This window comes from Dicentrarchus labrax, unplaced genomic scaffold (assembly GCF_905237075.1).
Source record: "Dicentrarchus labrax unplaced genomic scaffold, dlabrax2021, whole genome shotgun sequence".
Classification (NCBI taxonomy): Eukaryota; Metazoa; Chordata; class Actinopteri; family Moronidae; genus Dicentrarchus; species Dicentrarchus labrax.
Window position 1 is genome coordinate 7,757,685 of NW_026136712.1, and position 13,278 is coordinate 7,770,962.

The 13,278-nt window shown below is 40.7% G+C and overlaps 1 protein-coding gene across 6 annotated transcripts in view; it reads left to right on the forward strand.

The window, feature by feature from the left end:
* The window catches only part of bhlha15 (basic helix-loop-helix family, member a15), a 19,352-nt gene continuing 6,074 nt past the window's right edge, over nt 1-13,278 (forward strand). For 3 of the 6 annotated variants that reach the window (XM_051417909.1, XM_051417910.1, XM_051417911.1), the window contains exons 1-4: nt 1-366; nt 8,744-8,843; nt 11,428-12,145; nt 12,324-12,417. In XM_051417909.1, the coding sequence (XP_051273869.1) occupies nt 330-366; nt 8,744-8,843; nt 11,428-12,145; nt 12,324-12,417 (949 nt within the window). In that variant the 5' untranslated portion in view covers nt 1-329. Of the gene's footprint in view, nt 367-8,503; nt 8,598-8,743; nt 8,844-11,427; nt 12,146-12,323; nt 12,418-13,278 lie in introns of all 6 variants that reach the window. The other 3 variants (XM_051417912.1, XM_051417913.1, XM_051417915.1) reach the window with 3 other exon arrangements.

Below are 13,278 nucleotides of genomic sequence, written 5' to 3' on the forward strand. Positions count from 1 at the left end.
GATAGGGATGAGGTGACGGTCCTGTGCACGTAGTGATTTGGGGGAGTTTTTTGCGTTGGTTGCTTCCCTGACAGCTACAGGCAGCTGTGAGGGAGTCTGAGAAAAGGAAAGATTACAGTACAAATCTTCTGCGTAGATGAAAAACTTGAAACAACTGAGAAGTCTTGTGTCAGGAAGGCAGGCAGGGAGTGGGCTAATGTGTTACTGAACTTAATGTGAGCATTTTGTAAGCCTGTATAGAAATCAAGTTGGAACTTGGACCTGGAGTTTTGTTCTTTCACATGTACAAACCTTCCTGTTCTTCTGTTTGTGTTGGGAAATACTGAGCAATGGGACAATCAGCACAGAACACGGACACCAGCAGAGGTGAGTATTGCACAAACAGATGGTAGGTTGCATTTGACACAAATCAAAGAACCAGACAGCCTTTCATATTGTTTCATCTATTATTCTATTATTATTCTATTCATCTTTTATCTCGAGTCAATCAGTGTGTTGCTCAAGGACACTGACAGGATGTATCATGGATGCATTCACACATACTGGTTTTTGTGGGGATTCATTGTCAGATTTGTCTTGGAGGGCGGGTTTTTCCCCTGTAGCATCACATCATCATTATTAATAAATAATAATATATTATGAGTATAACTATAGAGATTGCTGGGTTTTATCATTTAGGTAAAATCCAAAACAGAACTGCAAAGTTCTTCAAACAGCAGCACAAGATATTCACTGGTGAATAGTTGATTGCGGTGTTTGTTTCTCACTTTCTATCTGTCAGTACCTTTGCCTTTTTGTTCATCCTCCTGCGACTTTTTCAGATTATGTTGCATCATTATTGCTTTTGGCCTTAGACAGATTTAAGAATAGGTAGATAAGAGGCATTGTGAAGAAATTTGTCCATCTCAGGTTAAAACTGCCATAGAAGTGCTCTTCATTATTGAACCATTTTTCGTGAGTAGTTCTAAACTGATGTCATTCTGAATGTTGCTCTAGATAACTTTTGTGTTATTTTTTGTTAGCCAGGCCTTTGTTTCCACCCCATAGAAACATTTCTTTAGAACAGTTTTTTATCGTAAATTCAGCTGGCGTTGATTGAATGATAATTTACATTTGACTGCTACTTATGCATATAGATAAGTAGTCTGTCACCTCTGTTATTTGCTGCTGTTGTTATATATCCAGGTTTAGTGCCCTGTTTATAACATTCATATAACATACATATGTTCATGGGTAAACTCCTATCCTGCCTCTTCCTTGATGTTCCCATTGACCTTTAACCTTCTCCGTGTGGAAAGAATAAATATAAAAGACTAAGAACGTGTCAGATTTCAAAAAGTCAGTGTTTGCTGTGCTGTAGAAACAATTTATCTTGGAAGCCATTTTAATTCAGATGGACGATAATGTCATCAGGCTAGGACTTAATGTCCAGCTAAACTAAACCCGTTAGTCCCTGTGTAATGTCTGAAACGTTTGGCTTCTCAAACAGAGAGACAGAGAAGAGGCGAGGCACCCTGTCCATCCATGCATGCATCACTGAGGAAAGTGGTCACTCCTCCGTTTTTCCTGGGCTCAGTTACTGCCTCGTCTATTTTCATCTGACCAGCTGCAGCGTGGGCATGCCTGTGACGCTCTCAAATTCAGCCAAGATACCCCTTACAACAACCACTATAAGCTCCCCCCTCTCCCCCCTCAGCCCCTACCACCACCCTTCACTCCTGCTAACAGTTTTATCTCACTCCTCTGTTTTGGCACCAATCTTTCAATCTGTGTGGCTGTCTGTGGCATTCAGTGTGTCCTGTGTCTGTGTCTCTCTGCTCTGTTTTGACATGAATCACTCAAGATCTCAAGATTGGATGTGTGTGAGACAAGCATTTTTTTTGTGTCAGTGCATATGTGGGCCCATGTGTGTATCCACAGTGTGCGTTTTGTTCCTTTTTAGTTCACTGAAATAATAAGGGAAAATAATAATTACAAAACACTGCTGATATTCCTGCAATAACACACACACACACACACACACACACACACACACACACACACACACACACACACACACACACACACACACACACACACACTGTCAGAATTAGATGGTTCCCCTCTCACATAAACTCTAGATTGACACTGTAGCGTCAGTCTCACGTTTTGTACTTGTATTTTCATATTTCTCTGTGCTCAAGTGTTGGCTTGTGGCAAAATCTGCCTAAATATGACCACAGTAAAACCAAACTTTACCACAAAATGAAAATGTAGTCATGGGTGTAAAAAATACAGATGGCAATTCAAAGTGGTCTTGCCCCCTGAAGACCTTGACTTCATATATAAATATTACTCAAGTACTACAAAAAATATTATAACTCTTCTTCTTCTAAGAATGTGGCATCTAGACTTAACCATTTCAATATAATTCAACATACCAACCACCATCGCCAACTCAGATTTGATCTAAAAGTGTTCACTTTCTCAGTGTTCAGGTAAAAGAGGTCCAGTGAAGAATTTACGAAGATTAGATGATTAAAACCAATATCATGTCTGTATGCTGGCTAAATGTGAAGGTACAGTGTGTGAAGCACAAAATAAACAATTTCTTGGCCAGGACCAGTTATCAGACAACCAGGCGAGATTCCAGGAAGTATACAATACAGTCTGGTACATAACACCCCCCTGTTTCCAGTGTTTATACTAAGCTATGTTAGCTGGCTGGTAGCTTCATATTTAGCGTACAGACATTAGAGTGCTATCAGTCTTGTGATTGACATAATTTCCCTATCATAGCTTGTATGTTGCAGCTTTGGTGGAAGCCAGCAATAATCTAGTGTTGTCCTGATCCATTGCAGGCTGGAGGGAAGTTGATACCCCCTCAGCCTGGTGGACAACCAACAAAGATGAAATGACTGTTAAATTCTCTATTTCTTATCCGTTTGAGCCGTAACTAAGGGACAATCCTGACTCATTACATTTTCGACTTGAATGTGGTTGCTGCTGTGCAACTGGATCAGGCCCTGACGAATACCAGTCAGCTTAAGATGCAAGTGATAGGATCTGTGCTGGGTTAAGACAGGGTAGATGGGTTTGGGAGCAGGGGGAGGGGGGTTTAGGGACTCCCTCGGGCGTCTCTGAGGAGGGGAGGGTGGTGGGGTTGTTGCAAAGATAGAGGTGATAGAACCTGCGTTTCCACCCACAGTACCTAGAACCTTTAGTCTCAGAACTACTTTTCAAGGAAGTAGAGGGAAGCTTGATCTAGATTTATAGGCGTGCTGTACAAATGGGTGCAAGGGACATAGGACGATATATATATAAGACATTCCCAAAAATACATTCCGTCCAATAGCCTCTTTCTCTTTGTCAGTCCATATGACAGTTATTGGGATCTATAAGCCAACACAGGTCTCCATATCAAAGTGAGGGATTGAAAGCATAGTGTCCTGTTTCCTGTTCCTATAGTGTGAGGTACTGTGATATACCCACGGCCAGCGCCTTATTCCCAAATAAAGATCTTTATGTATATTCCAATGTCACAGGCCCCTGTAAACCTCATCACATTTAAGATTAGCTGCTGAAACAGATCTGCCCTTATCTGATCAGCGTTGTGTGTGTGTGTGTGTGTGTGTGTGTGTGTGTGTGTGTGTAAATGAGAGCTCTGTCAACGAGCGCTCAAACTCAGCTCCTCCATAAACACTTTAAGCCAGTCTAGGAGTCCCACAGCTGTCTCAGCCTGTGTGCGCCTATGTGAGTGTGATCATACAGGTCAGAGGTCAAGGTCCCTGCTTTTCAACACTTTCCCCACCATTTGCCAGCAGCCCTGACATTTCAAGTCAAATTCCTCCTCACTTGTATGCGTGTGTGTGTGTGTGTGTGTGTGTGTGTCAACTGTGCGTTACCTTTATGTTAATGTTGAAATATAATTTCGCTCCAATTAGCTGCTCCCCTAGCTGTGGTTTGATTACAGGACGGGGTGAGGTAAGTGTTTACGTACGTACACAGTCATTGCTCAACCTACTAAATAGCACAAGTGCAGAAACAGAAATTGGCCCACATACAGTGACAGACAGGCACAGGCCTTTCACCACTGGCTTTAGGATCAGACTGATATAATGCATTAAAAGCATTGACAGTATATATAAAAGCTGCTGTCTTTCTTGCTCTGTGCTGCTTGTTCACAACTGACGCAGAGAACTATAATGTAATAAAATGCAATTTTATCTTTAATCAGGCTTTTTTTTTAAACATGGCTATTGCTCTGACTTTATACTTTTCCTAACAAGGTCCACAGTTTGTGTGAAGTCCTCAACCATAGTCACCCCACCACAGCTAACTGCTACACTCTACTGTAGTCTAGTGGTGGAAGACTGCAATAACATATGCTGCACATAAGCTCTTAGTTGTTATGGCTTTTTTTTGTCTCCAGTTGTAATAATCTATATATGCAGACATGGCGAAAAATACAAACTTGTCCTATAAATGCGACAATATTTAGCCGCAGCTTACCTTTCCATCAAGTGTAGGTCTTGAACATGGTGCAAACACTTATTTTGAAATTTGTTTTCTAAGACACAATCAAAAACTTAATCAACATAGTGTATATACTGTATATATAAATAAATATACTGTATGAACATGCTATAGCAATTGAATCTGCATGTATACATATATTTTACATTAATGTGTAATGGGCCTGAACAAAATGCTACTGTCGTTTGCATTTTGTGAAACTTCAGAACTTGTATTTAGTGAATTAATCAATTAAAATCCATGCAAATAAGAGATTTGAAGGGCGCACATTCTCAGTTGCTACTCTGGTTTTTACTTTGTGATTTTCATTGTTTATTAATGATTGCAGTGTACTGGAGGCAGTGACATTTCTTCTGACACTACATAAAAAACACATTTTGCCTCCAGCAGTCTGGTCAGTGAGTTCCACAGGGGCACACCTTTATATGTCAGCACCTTAATGTTTGTCTTTCAGCAGGGTTTTATTCTTCCAGGTCAGACACACTTTATGTAAACAAGATATTTATTCCAAACTGTCATGAAATGGATTCTATATGGTGAATGATGGAGTAATAAATGACCCTGAGTAATCCATGTACTTATAGCACCAGGATATAAGTAAAGATAGACTTACTCCCCATACATTCCCCCACCCTTCTCACACAGCTCTCTCTCTCTCCTCCTGTCTCTGTCTCTCTTCACCATTTCAAACAAACACACTCTCCCTATCTTCACTCTCACTCACACTTCTCCCAAATACGGCAGTGCCCTTGGCAGCGGTGGTGCTAGTTCAGACGGGCACTGTTCCCAGGTCTGGACTGGGAAGGAGCAGGTGTACTGCTGTCAACAGAGGCTCATAAATACTCAGCCAGCGATCTGAGATGGATTACACATTTATGTCATCATATTAAAGATACTCTGTCAGCAAAACACCTTTAAGACCCTGTAATCTCCCGCCTAAGAGAAAAGTATTTTCTCCCTACAAAGAGGAGTTCATGGCACGGCTCACCGCTGCACAGAAAAAGCTAGTGCTGATCTGCAACAAATTAGTCATTCAATTCACAAGCGGATGCATATCTGCATCCTGCTTTTATTATTTAAAATGAACAGGCTGCAGGAAAGTTCCCTGGCTAACTCTACATTCCGAGGACATGACAGTTTTATTACCCTTGAGGCCACACACCGTGAACAAATATGTACACAACAGTGACATATTTACTACTCTATGTGTATGTTTTTATTTCAGTGTCACATTTCATCCCTTTTCAACCCTTCTCTGGTGCAGACATGAGACCCCGCTGTGTCCAAATAAAGGCTACAAGCAGCACTACCAGCGTCCTCATCTATATTACCCATAGAGCTTTGCAGTGCCATTCCATTAGTGTCGGACAGTGACTTTAGAGACTGGAGCTCCTTCTCAGGCCTTGAGCATGGTGTATTCTGCATGCTCAGAATAAGCCCAATGATCTCCAATTACCCTCCTCTCACGGATTGTTTGGTGTCACTCGCCGTCTGCTGGTTGGATGTGATGATTCTGCGCCTGCAGTGTAAAAGGATAGTTCTACAGTTCTTTTGGCATGCACTGTGCACGTTACAACTCAATCAGAGCAGTTAGACATAGCGCGACCAAACCAGTTAATTAAAAAAATTCAAACTGTGTCACTCGGTGCTTGGGCTTGTTCTCACCCCAGACAAATTCTTTATTTTAGTTCATAGTTTATGCCCCTGAGGTCAGGTTTCCCCGCATGCTGCGGGGGATTGTGGGCTTGAGCCAGATGAGAGAGTTGGCTTGGGTTGTAAAACAAATGGACCAGCTTGATGGCTTTCAGCCCATCTCTGGTCAAAGGAGCAGAGTAGATCAGTGGATAAATGATATTCACTGCTTTATCCGGCTTAAATAAACTACAGCATATAATAAAATTAGGCTTCCTCAGCTTCTACCGGGCCACTCAGAAGGCCTGAAACCAAATATGTATCACTCTTTCATCTGGACATTTGGATGCAGAAGTTGTCGTGATATCGGATTATGAGCAACTTAGACCACGCACATCAATCATTACTGCAATGTGAAAATAGAAAGTGGAACAGACCGGAACAAGCTCACATTTTGCGCCAATGAGACGGCTTTCTGCTCAGCGACTGTATCACATCCTCATATGTACTGCTAAGTCCAGTGAAAAAAGAGTTGACTTTATTGAAACACTGTACTGTAAGCAGTCCGAGTGCCCTGGCTGACCTGATATGGATCTGTGAGTGCAGGTTGCTGGGTGACACGATGCCTCGCTGGACGACAAGGATGATGTGGGAGGAAGGGAGCAAAAAGCAAAATGAGGAGAGAAATGCAATCACCTTCTTCATTCTGAATGGAAACACCATCTGTCCATCTCTATGTCTCATTTGCTTCAGTACCCTTCTTTTCTTATTTATTTCCCCTCTCTTGGGCACCAGAGGTGGACTGAATGGTGACAGTGTTGCCTCCTGGGAACAACATCCTGATGCTGTCTGGGTGTGTAAAGCAGAACTCCAGCATCAGTGATTTTGTTGCCAGGGGAAGGACTACAGCAGCGAGAGAACTTCCTGATAAATGTGGGAGCTCCGAAGTTACATGATAATAGTAGTGATTATAAATAATATTACAGTGGAAGCATAGTTTAATGTGTACACAGAGAGCCAAGTATTCCATTATTATATTATTATTTTATAGTTTATACTTTGCAGTGTATACCTCTTAGCTAAATGTATACAACATTCATTGCCTGAGAACAAAACAGTAAAAGCTCTGCGGCAGTTCTCTCCTCTGGTTCAGTGCTGACGAAAGCTGCATGCTATTCTGCTTTCAACCTCTAGAGGGAGCTAATGTTCCCTGTTGCATCTAGTGAGATGATGCACCAAAAACATAGAGTGAGGGGCTTCCCACACATGTATCCCACAAATACAATATGCAGTCTCAGAACCCACAAATCTTTTGTTTCACCTTTCCGTTTGCAATTGTATTTTAAATGTAATCATTAATATTATATTATGATAATAAACATTGCTTTACATTAAAAATGATTTACTGTTTTTAAATTATTTGAATGATATGATACACTCTAGTTTCTACTGTCAGCACAGTGAATATTTTTGAACAACCATTTAAATTAAAAACAAAAGAATTGCTGTTAAAAAGTAACAAAATACAGAACAATCAAATACTCATTTTACTGAAGGCTTTGGGTTCCATTTTGAGATCCACTGCTCTCTAGTCTATTGAAAACAGACTACTTCAAGCTGCATGTGCAGGTATAAGGAATGTTTAACTCAGTGATTTAAAGCCAATTTCCAGAGGGGAATGATAAATCAGAACAAGAATGCATTGATTTACAGTTAATACTGTTAAGGAGCATGAACAGTAGTGTTTTGGAACCATTTCACAATAAGGTGTAATAATCCAGTGTTTATGAGTGGTCGGGTATGACTTTATGAATGGTCAACAGAACTATCCATTCATTCTTTACAGATCATAATGCACAAACGCCTTTATCAAAACCTTCTGTTGGTTCAAACTGTGTATGGAAGAGCTCCTTAAAAAACAAATATAACCATGTTGATGAGAAAAAATACACTTACTTAAAGATTTTTTTCATGAAGCATAATGTATGTACGGTAAAATGAATACGTATAATCCACAGTAACCATTTCCTATGTACTGTAGGTCACTGTGACATTCACTCTGCTGTTAATCATTCAGGAAGCTCTTCTACATTAGACCGGATAGGTTATTGATCCTCATCTTGCACTCTCTCACTGCAGAAAGGCCAGCAGCCTCAGGGAGAGTTCTGTACATGTGAGCTCTTTGTCCTTTCGCTGTCCTCACATCCTTTCCCATCTCCCCCCCCCCCCCCCTCTGATCGGCTCCCCTTATTTCATTTCCCCCCCCCCCCCTCATTCATTCACTCTCTATCCTGCCTAACCCCTCCACTTTTCTCCCCCCTCTCCTCTCTTTTTCTGTGCATCTCTCCTCTCTTAGTCCATATGTTTGGCGTGTCTCTTTCGGTGCCCTCAGTGAGGTTTCTGTCCTGCAGTAGAAACCAGGGGAGTGAGTGGCGCTCGTACGATGCAAGGTAGGAAAAGGAAATGCTGGTGTCATGCATGGTGGATGCAGAGAGATTAAGTGTGTTGCAACACATTCAGCAGCGTCATGATGCAGCAAGATTTTGAGGCATTGCATATCAGTTGAGAATCATGTTTCCTCTCTTTATTTCTGCAGAGTTTAAATACTTCAGGGATGGGGCTACAGTGGTGATTTCATTCGATGGTTTGAACTGGCTTTCTAAAAGGAGATGCAGTGAGAAAGGAACCAAGAGAAGGTATTATTTTTATTTTTATTCATGTGATTGATGGTCTGTCAGCGTTTGTGTCTTTGCCTCTTGTGGTGGTGGGTCTGTTTGTGTATTGGCTGTTTATAATCTGTCTTTACCCTGAGCTCCTGCACCTGTTACACAGTGAGGTGTTAACTTACCCAAAACAGCGCAGATTACAGCCTTCACGGCCTACTGCATACGTGTGTGTGTGTGTGTGTGTGTGTGTGTGTGTGAGACCCTACAGTGGTGCATGTATGTGTGTGTCCTTTTACATCCTTTACGTCACAGCTGCTGTGAGTCAGCTCCTCTCTTCCTTTCCTGAGTCACTCATCCAGCGGTTGCTTGGTTACTGCAGAGCGGTGAAAGTTTCCTATTGCGTCTTTGTCTCCGCGGATGGATGGGCCCCGATATTTATTCAGGCTCAGGAGTGAGTGGCCAAATAATGTATGTGTTTGTGTGCATGCGTGCGTTTGTGTGTGCACTGTTTCATCCAATGGACAAAGGCTGACCGATCAGTTTTAGTACATCCTGTTGTTAACAGACACTGAAGGGCAGTCTGTGTACTGAAGCCAACCTCTTAAAATGTCCAGTGGAATAAAACAACACAGACACTGAAACAGAGTTGACATTTGTGTGTAAACCAACCTTATCTTGTTGAATCTTTATTGAATATTACTTATTTGGCCAGGCACAAGCAGTCAAATTAAGGTCCTGTGTGTAACATTTAGGAGGATATATTGGCAGAAATTGAATTTAACCTTAGGTATTCATAGGTTTTGGAATGAGCTGTTTTTATCTACAGATGCATTGCTTCCATGGAGTTTGTCATGTTGAACCACCATGTTTCTACAGTAGCACAGAACAGACAAACCAAACAGATGTAGATAGGGCCTTTTTTATGTTTTTCACAAGTGTTGCGGCCACCGTAGTGTCTCTTACACACTTCACAGCCCATTTTCATTCCCAGGAGCAGTGTTCATTGATCTGCAACTTCACCACGAGATACTAAGTCTGACACACTGGATGTGCTGCTGTGCCAATTTAGAATTTCACTTACGGAGGGATTGATAAAGGAACATCTTATCTTATCATTCTATTGGGGTTATGTTTCTGTCCATCTGATCAGTATAAGTCCAACATTCACTCTTTTAGCTCTGTCTTTGATCTCTACCAACTCCTCAGGGAAATATCTGGCTCTTTAGCTGCTAAATGATCCACTATGTTCATCAACTAGTCGCTAACTCTGTCCACCTGCTGTTTGCCGCTGAGCAGGTAGTGTACATTGTTTTTTTTAGAGCTTATTCACTGAAAACAGCAGCCTGCTACAGCTGAAAATGACGCTATGAGACTGGTGAGAGTTGATCAGAACAGTTAAGCTGAACAATGAGCTAAAAGTCACTATAAAGCTTCATAAAGCTGGAGTGGACCTGCAGATTTTCACATTGCAATGCAACTGCAATGTAGGTAATTGCCACATTATAATAACAATAAAGTCATGCCTTTAAAGTATAATTCTGGTTTTCATACAACTTGGGTGTTTAACCAAAGTAATTGCCATAATCTATGAACGCATCTACATCAGTTCAAGGTTCTCCATCGAATCCATTATAGTAGAGTCAGACTCTCTAGGATATAGTCTAATGTCAGTGAAACATGTGAACGTTGTCATATTGCTAAGGCCGACCTGGCCCATATGTTCTGGTCCTGTAACAAACTGTATAATTTTTGGACTATGATATTTCAAACTTTATCTGAAGCTTTTAGCAGAGATATCCAACCCAGTGCTGAAATAGCTATATTTGGAGTCCGAGGGGAGGGTATATCAATGACAAATAAAATTAAAAATGAGCTTGCTTTTTCAACTCTCCTGGCCCTGAGAAGAATCCTGTTGGAGTGGAAATCAGCACATCCACCCAAAGCTTCCTCCTGGATGAAAGACCTGATCCTATTCCTTAAGCTATCTTATTTTGAGAAACTTGAAGTCCTCCCTCAAAACTGAAAATTAAGCAGGAATAAATCCTGTTGTGCTTGTGCTTGTACCTCCTTGGAGACTCAGGGACCTCAGAAAACCTGTGTAGTGATAATCACAGAAGGCAAATAGCCTACTTGTATTCTTTTGAATATCCACTTTTTCTCTTATTTATTCATTTATTTTGTATATATATATATATATATATATATATATATATATATATATTTGCCCTGGCAGCATGGTGGGGACAGGTGGGGGGAAAGAAAATAAGAAAATAAGAAGAATGATGTACCGTATGCTGAATATCTGTGATGAATCCTCATTTTTTCTCAAATAAAAACATGTAAAAAAAAAAGAAAAAAAAGAAATACTTTTTCTGTGTTCCCAGTTCTCAGCAATTACCTTGGTAAGAACAGTGTTATTGTATACTTTTTTCACAGCAGACATTTTGTCTTGGAAACACAAAGGTGTTACTATAAAATTAATGATGGCTCTGTTCCCTTCCAGAGTAAGCCATTACAGTGATCCAAAAATAGTTTAATTTCTTTTACATGTGATAATGAACAGAAGCAGTTTGAATTTGAAGTCTCAATGAGCCACTGTGAATCATTCATGCAGGGATGAAGAGCTCCAGTCGTTGATGACCTCAGGTCAGATGATCCGGGCTGCTGAGGAGCAGCCGATCACATGCTTCTGTATCCTTGAACAAAGAGGAAGTACAGCCCCTCAGTTATGGAGGAACAGTGACTGTAGATCAAGCTTGGTAACATGGCCGCCATCCCTCTCTATCTCCCTTCAACACTGTTGTCTTCCGAAGGAGCCCAGACATCGTTCAAAGTTCACTCCTTTAGCTTCTTTTGTGTCAAACTTCCCGAAGGAGGCCCAGTGGATGAGACTTATTTTAAATATGCGGGACATTTTCAGTTTTATGAAAAAGGATTTAAACATTGTGACCCTGCAGGACACTCTTACATTAGATCATAATAGCTTTATCATTTTCTGTGACGAGGACATACTGCTGCAACGCTTTGGTGACACTGAGGATTGTAGGACGTCTATAGGGGATACTGGTTGGAGTATCAGTGAAAACAACATGTTAAGTGATTTGAAAATCTCCACAGCCCACTGGCCCCGCAGTCCCAGCACCGACAACTCAAAGGAGATTCAACATGAACCGGTCTGCAGAGACAGTTTTAACACATGCAACTTTAAAAGTCTTCTGAAATCCTGTCGAATCTGCAGCGCTCCACAGGTTTTGTCTGGGAGGGACAGGAATGTAAAAAAGAAAAAGAGCGTGTCCTTTGATGATGATGTCACAGTCTACCTGTTTGATCAGGTACTGTTCTCCTGTTGCCTGTTTAACTGTAGCTTGATGGGTTTTGGGCTTTGTTTCCCACTGGGCATATGGAGGTTAAATACATACACAGTGATCGTTCCACTAATCCAAACCAAGGTTCTCTAATATGACGTTTCCTGTTTAATTTCCACTGACTATCCACTGCTACTATTCTTAGGAGAGTCCCACCGTGGAGCTGCACTCTGGGCCCTGCACATCTCTGCCAAGCAGCTATTCCTGCAACCTGCCAGATGTCATATTAGAAGACAGTGGTACTCTTTTAAAGGACTATACCAGTGATTTTACATGTGCAACCACATTTCATTTTCTGTGAACATTACTGCAGACTATTTTACACTGGTGGAAAATAACTAAGTATAGTTACTCAAGTTATGTACTTTAGTAAAGGCACTTGTGTTTCCATTTCATACTGCACTCACTGCAAAGAGGGAAATATTGTCCTTTTTCCTCGACTAAATTAATTTGAAGGGTAGTTACCAGTTACGTCAAAAATATTAAAAGATTTTACACACAAAACATAAAATCTTAACATGTGATGGATTGAACTGTTGAACTACCCAACAGTATATAAAATACGTACAATTAGCTCCACATCGACCAGCTACAATCTTAAAATTAAAGTAACAATAATGTAATGATATGAATGATTTTAGGTGTATTTTATTAAAAATAGCGTTTGAAAATATAGGTATTTTACAGTGTGGTACTGCAACATTTACTGAAGTGCATATGATGAAAATCCACAATCTAATTTGTCATCTTTTTGCTCAATTTTGAAAGACCCAGTGGTCTATAACCAGACTTGAAATATGAATTTCTCCATTTGCACCATTAAAACACTATATTGCATTAAGGAAAACACACAGCTTTCGAAATGGTGAATGTGGACGAGATCACAATCTGAAACCCTCACATTGCCCACCCCTACAGTATATTGTACTGAAATGTTTTGATGTAATTCTGGCTGAAACAGGATGTTGGAACACACATCAACAGGGGTTATTAACCAAGAGACAGAATATATATATACATATATACATAGTATTTTGACCCTAGTGTGGACAATTCCTGATTATGTCACTAACTACTTCAGACTACAAGCCCTCTGGCAA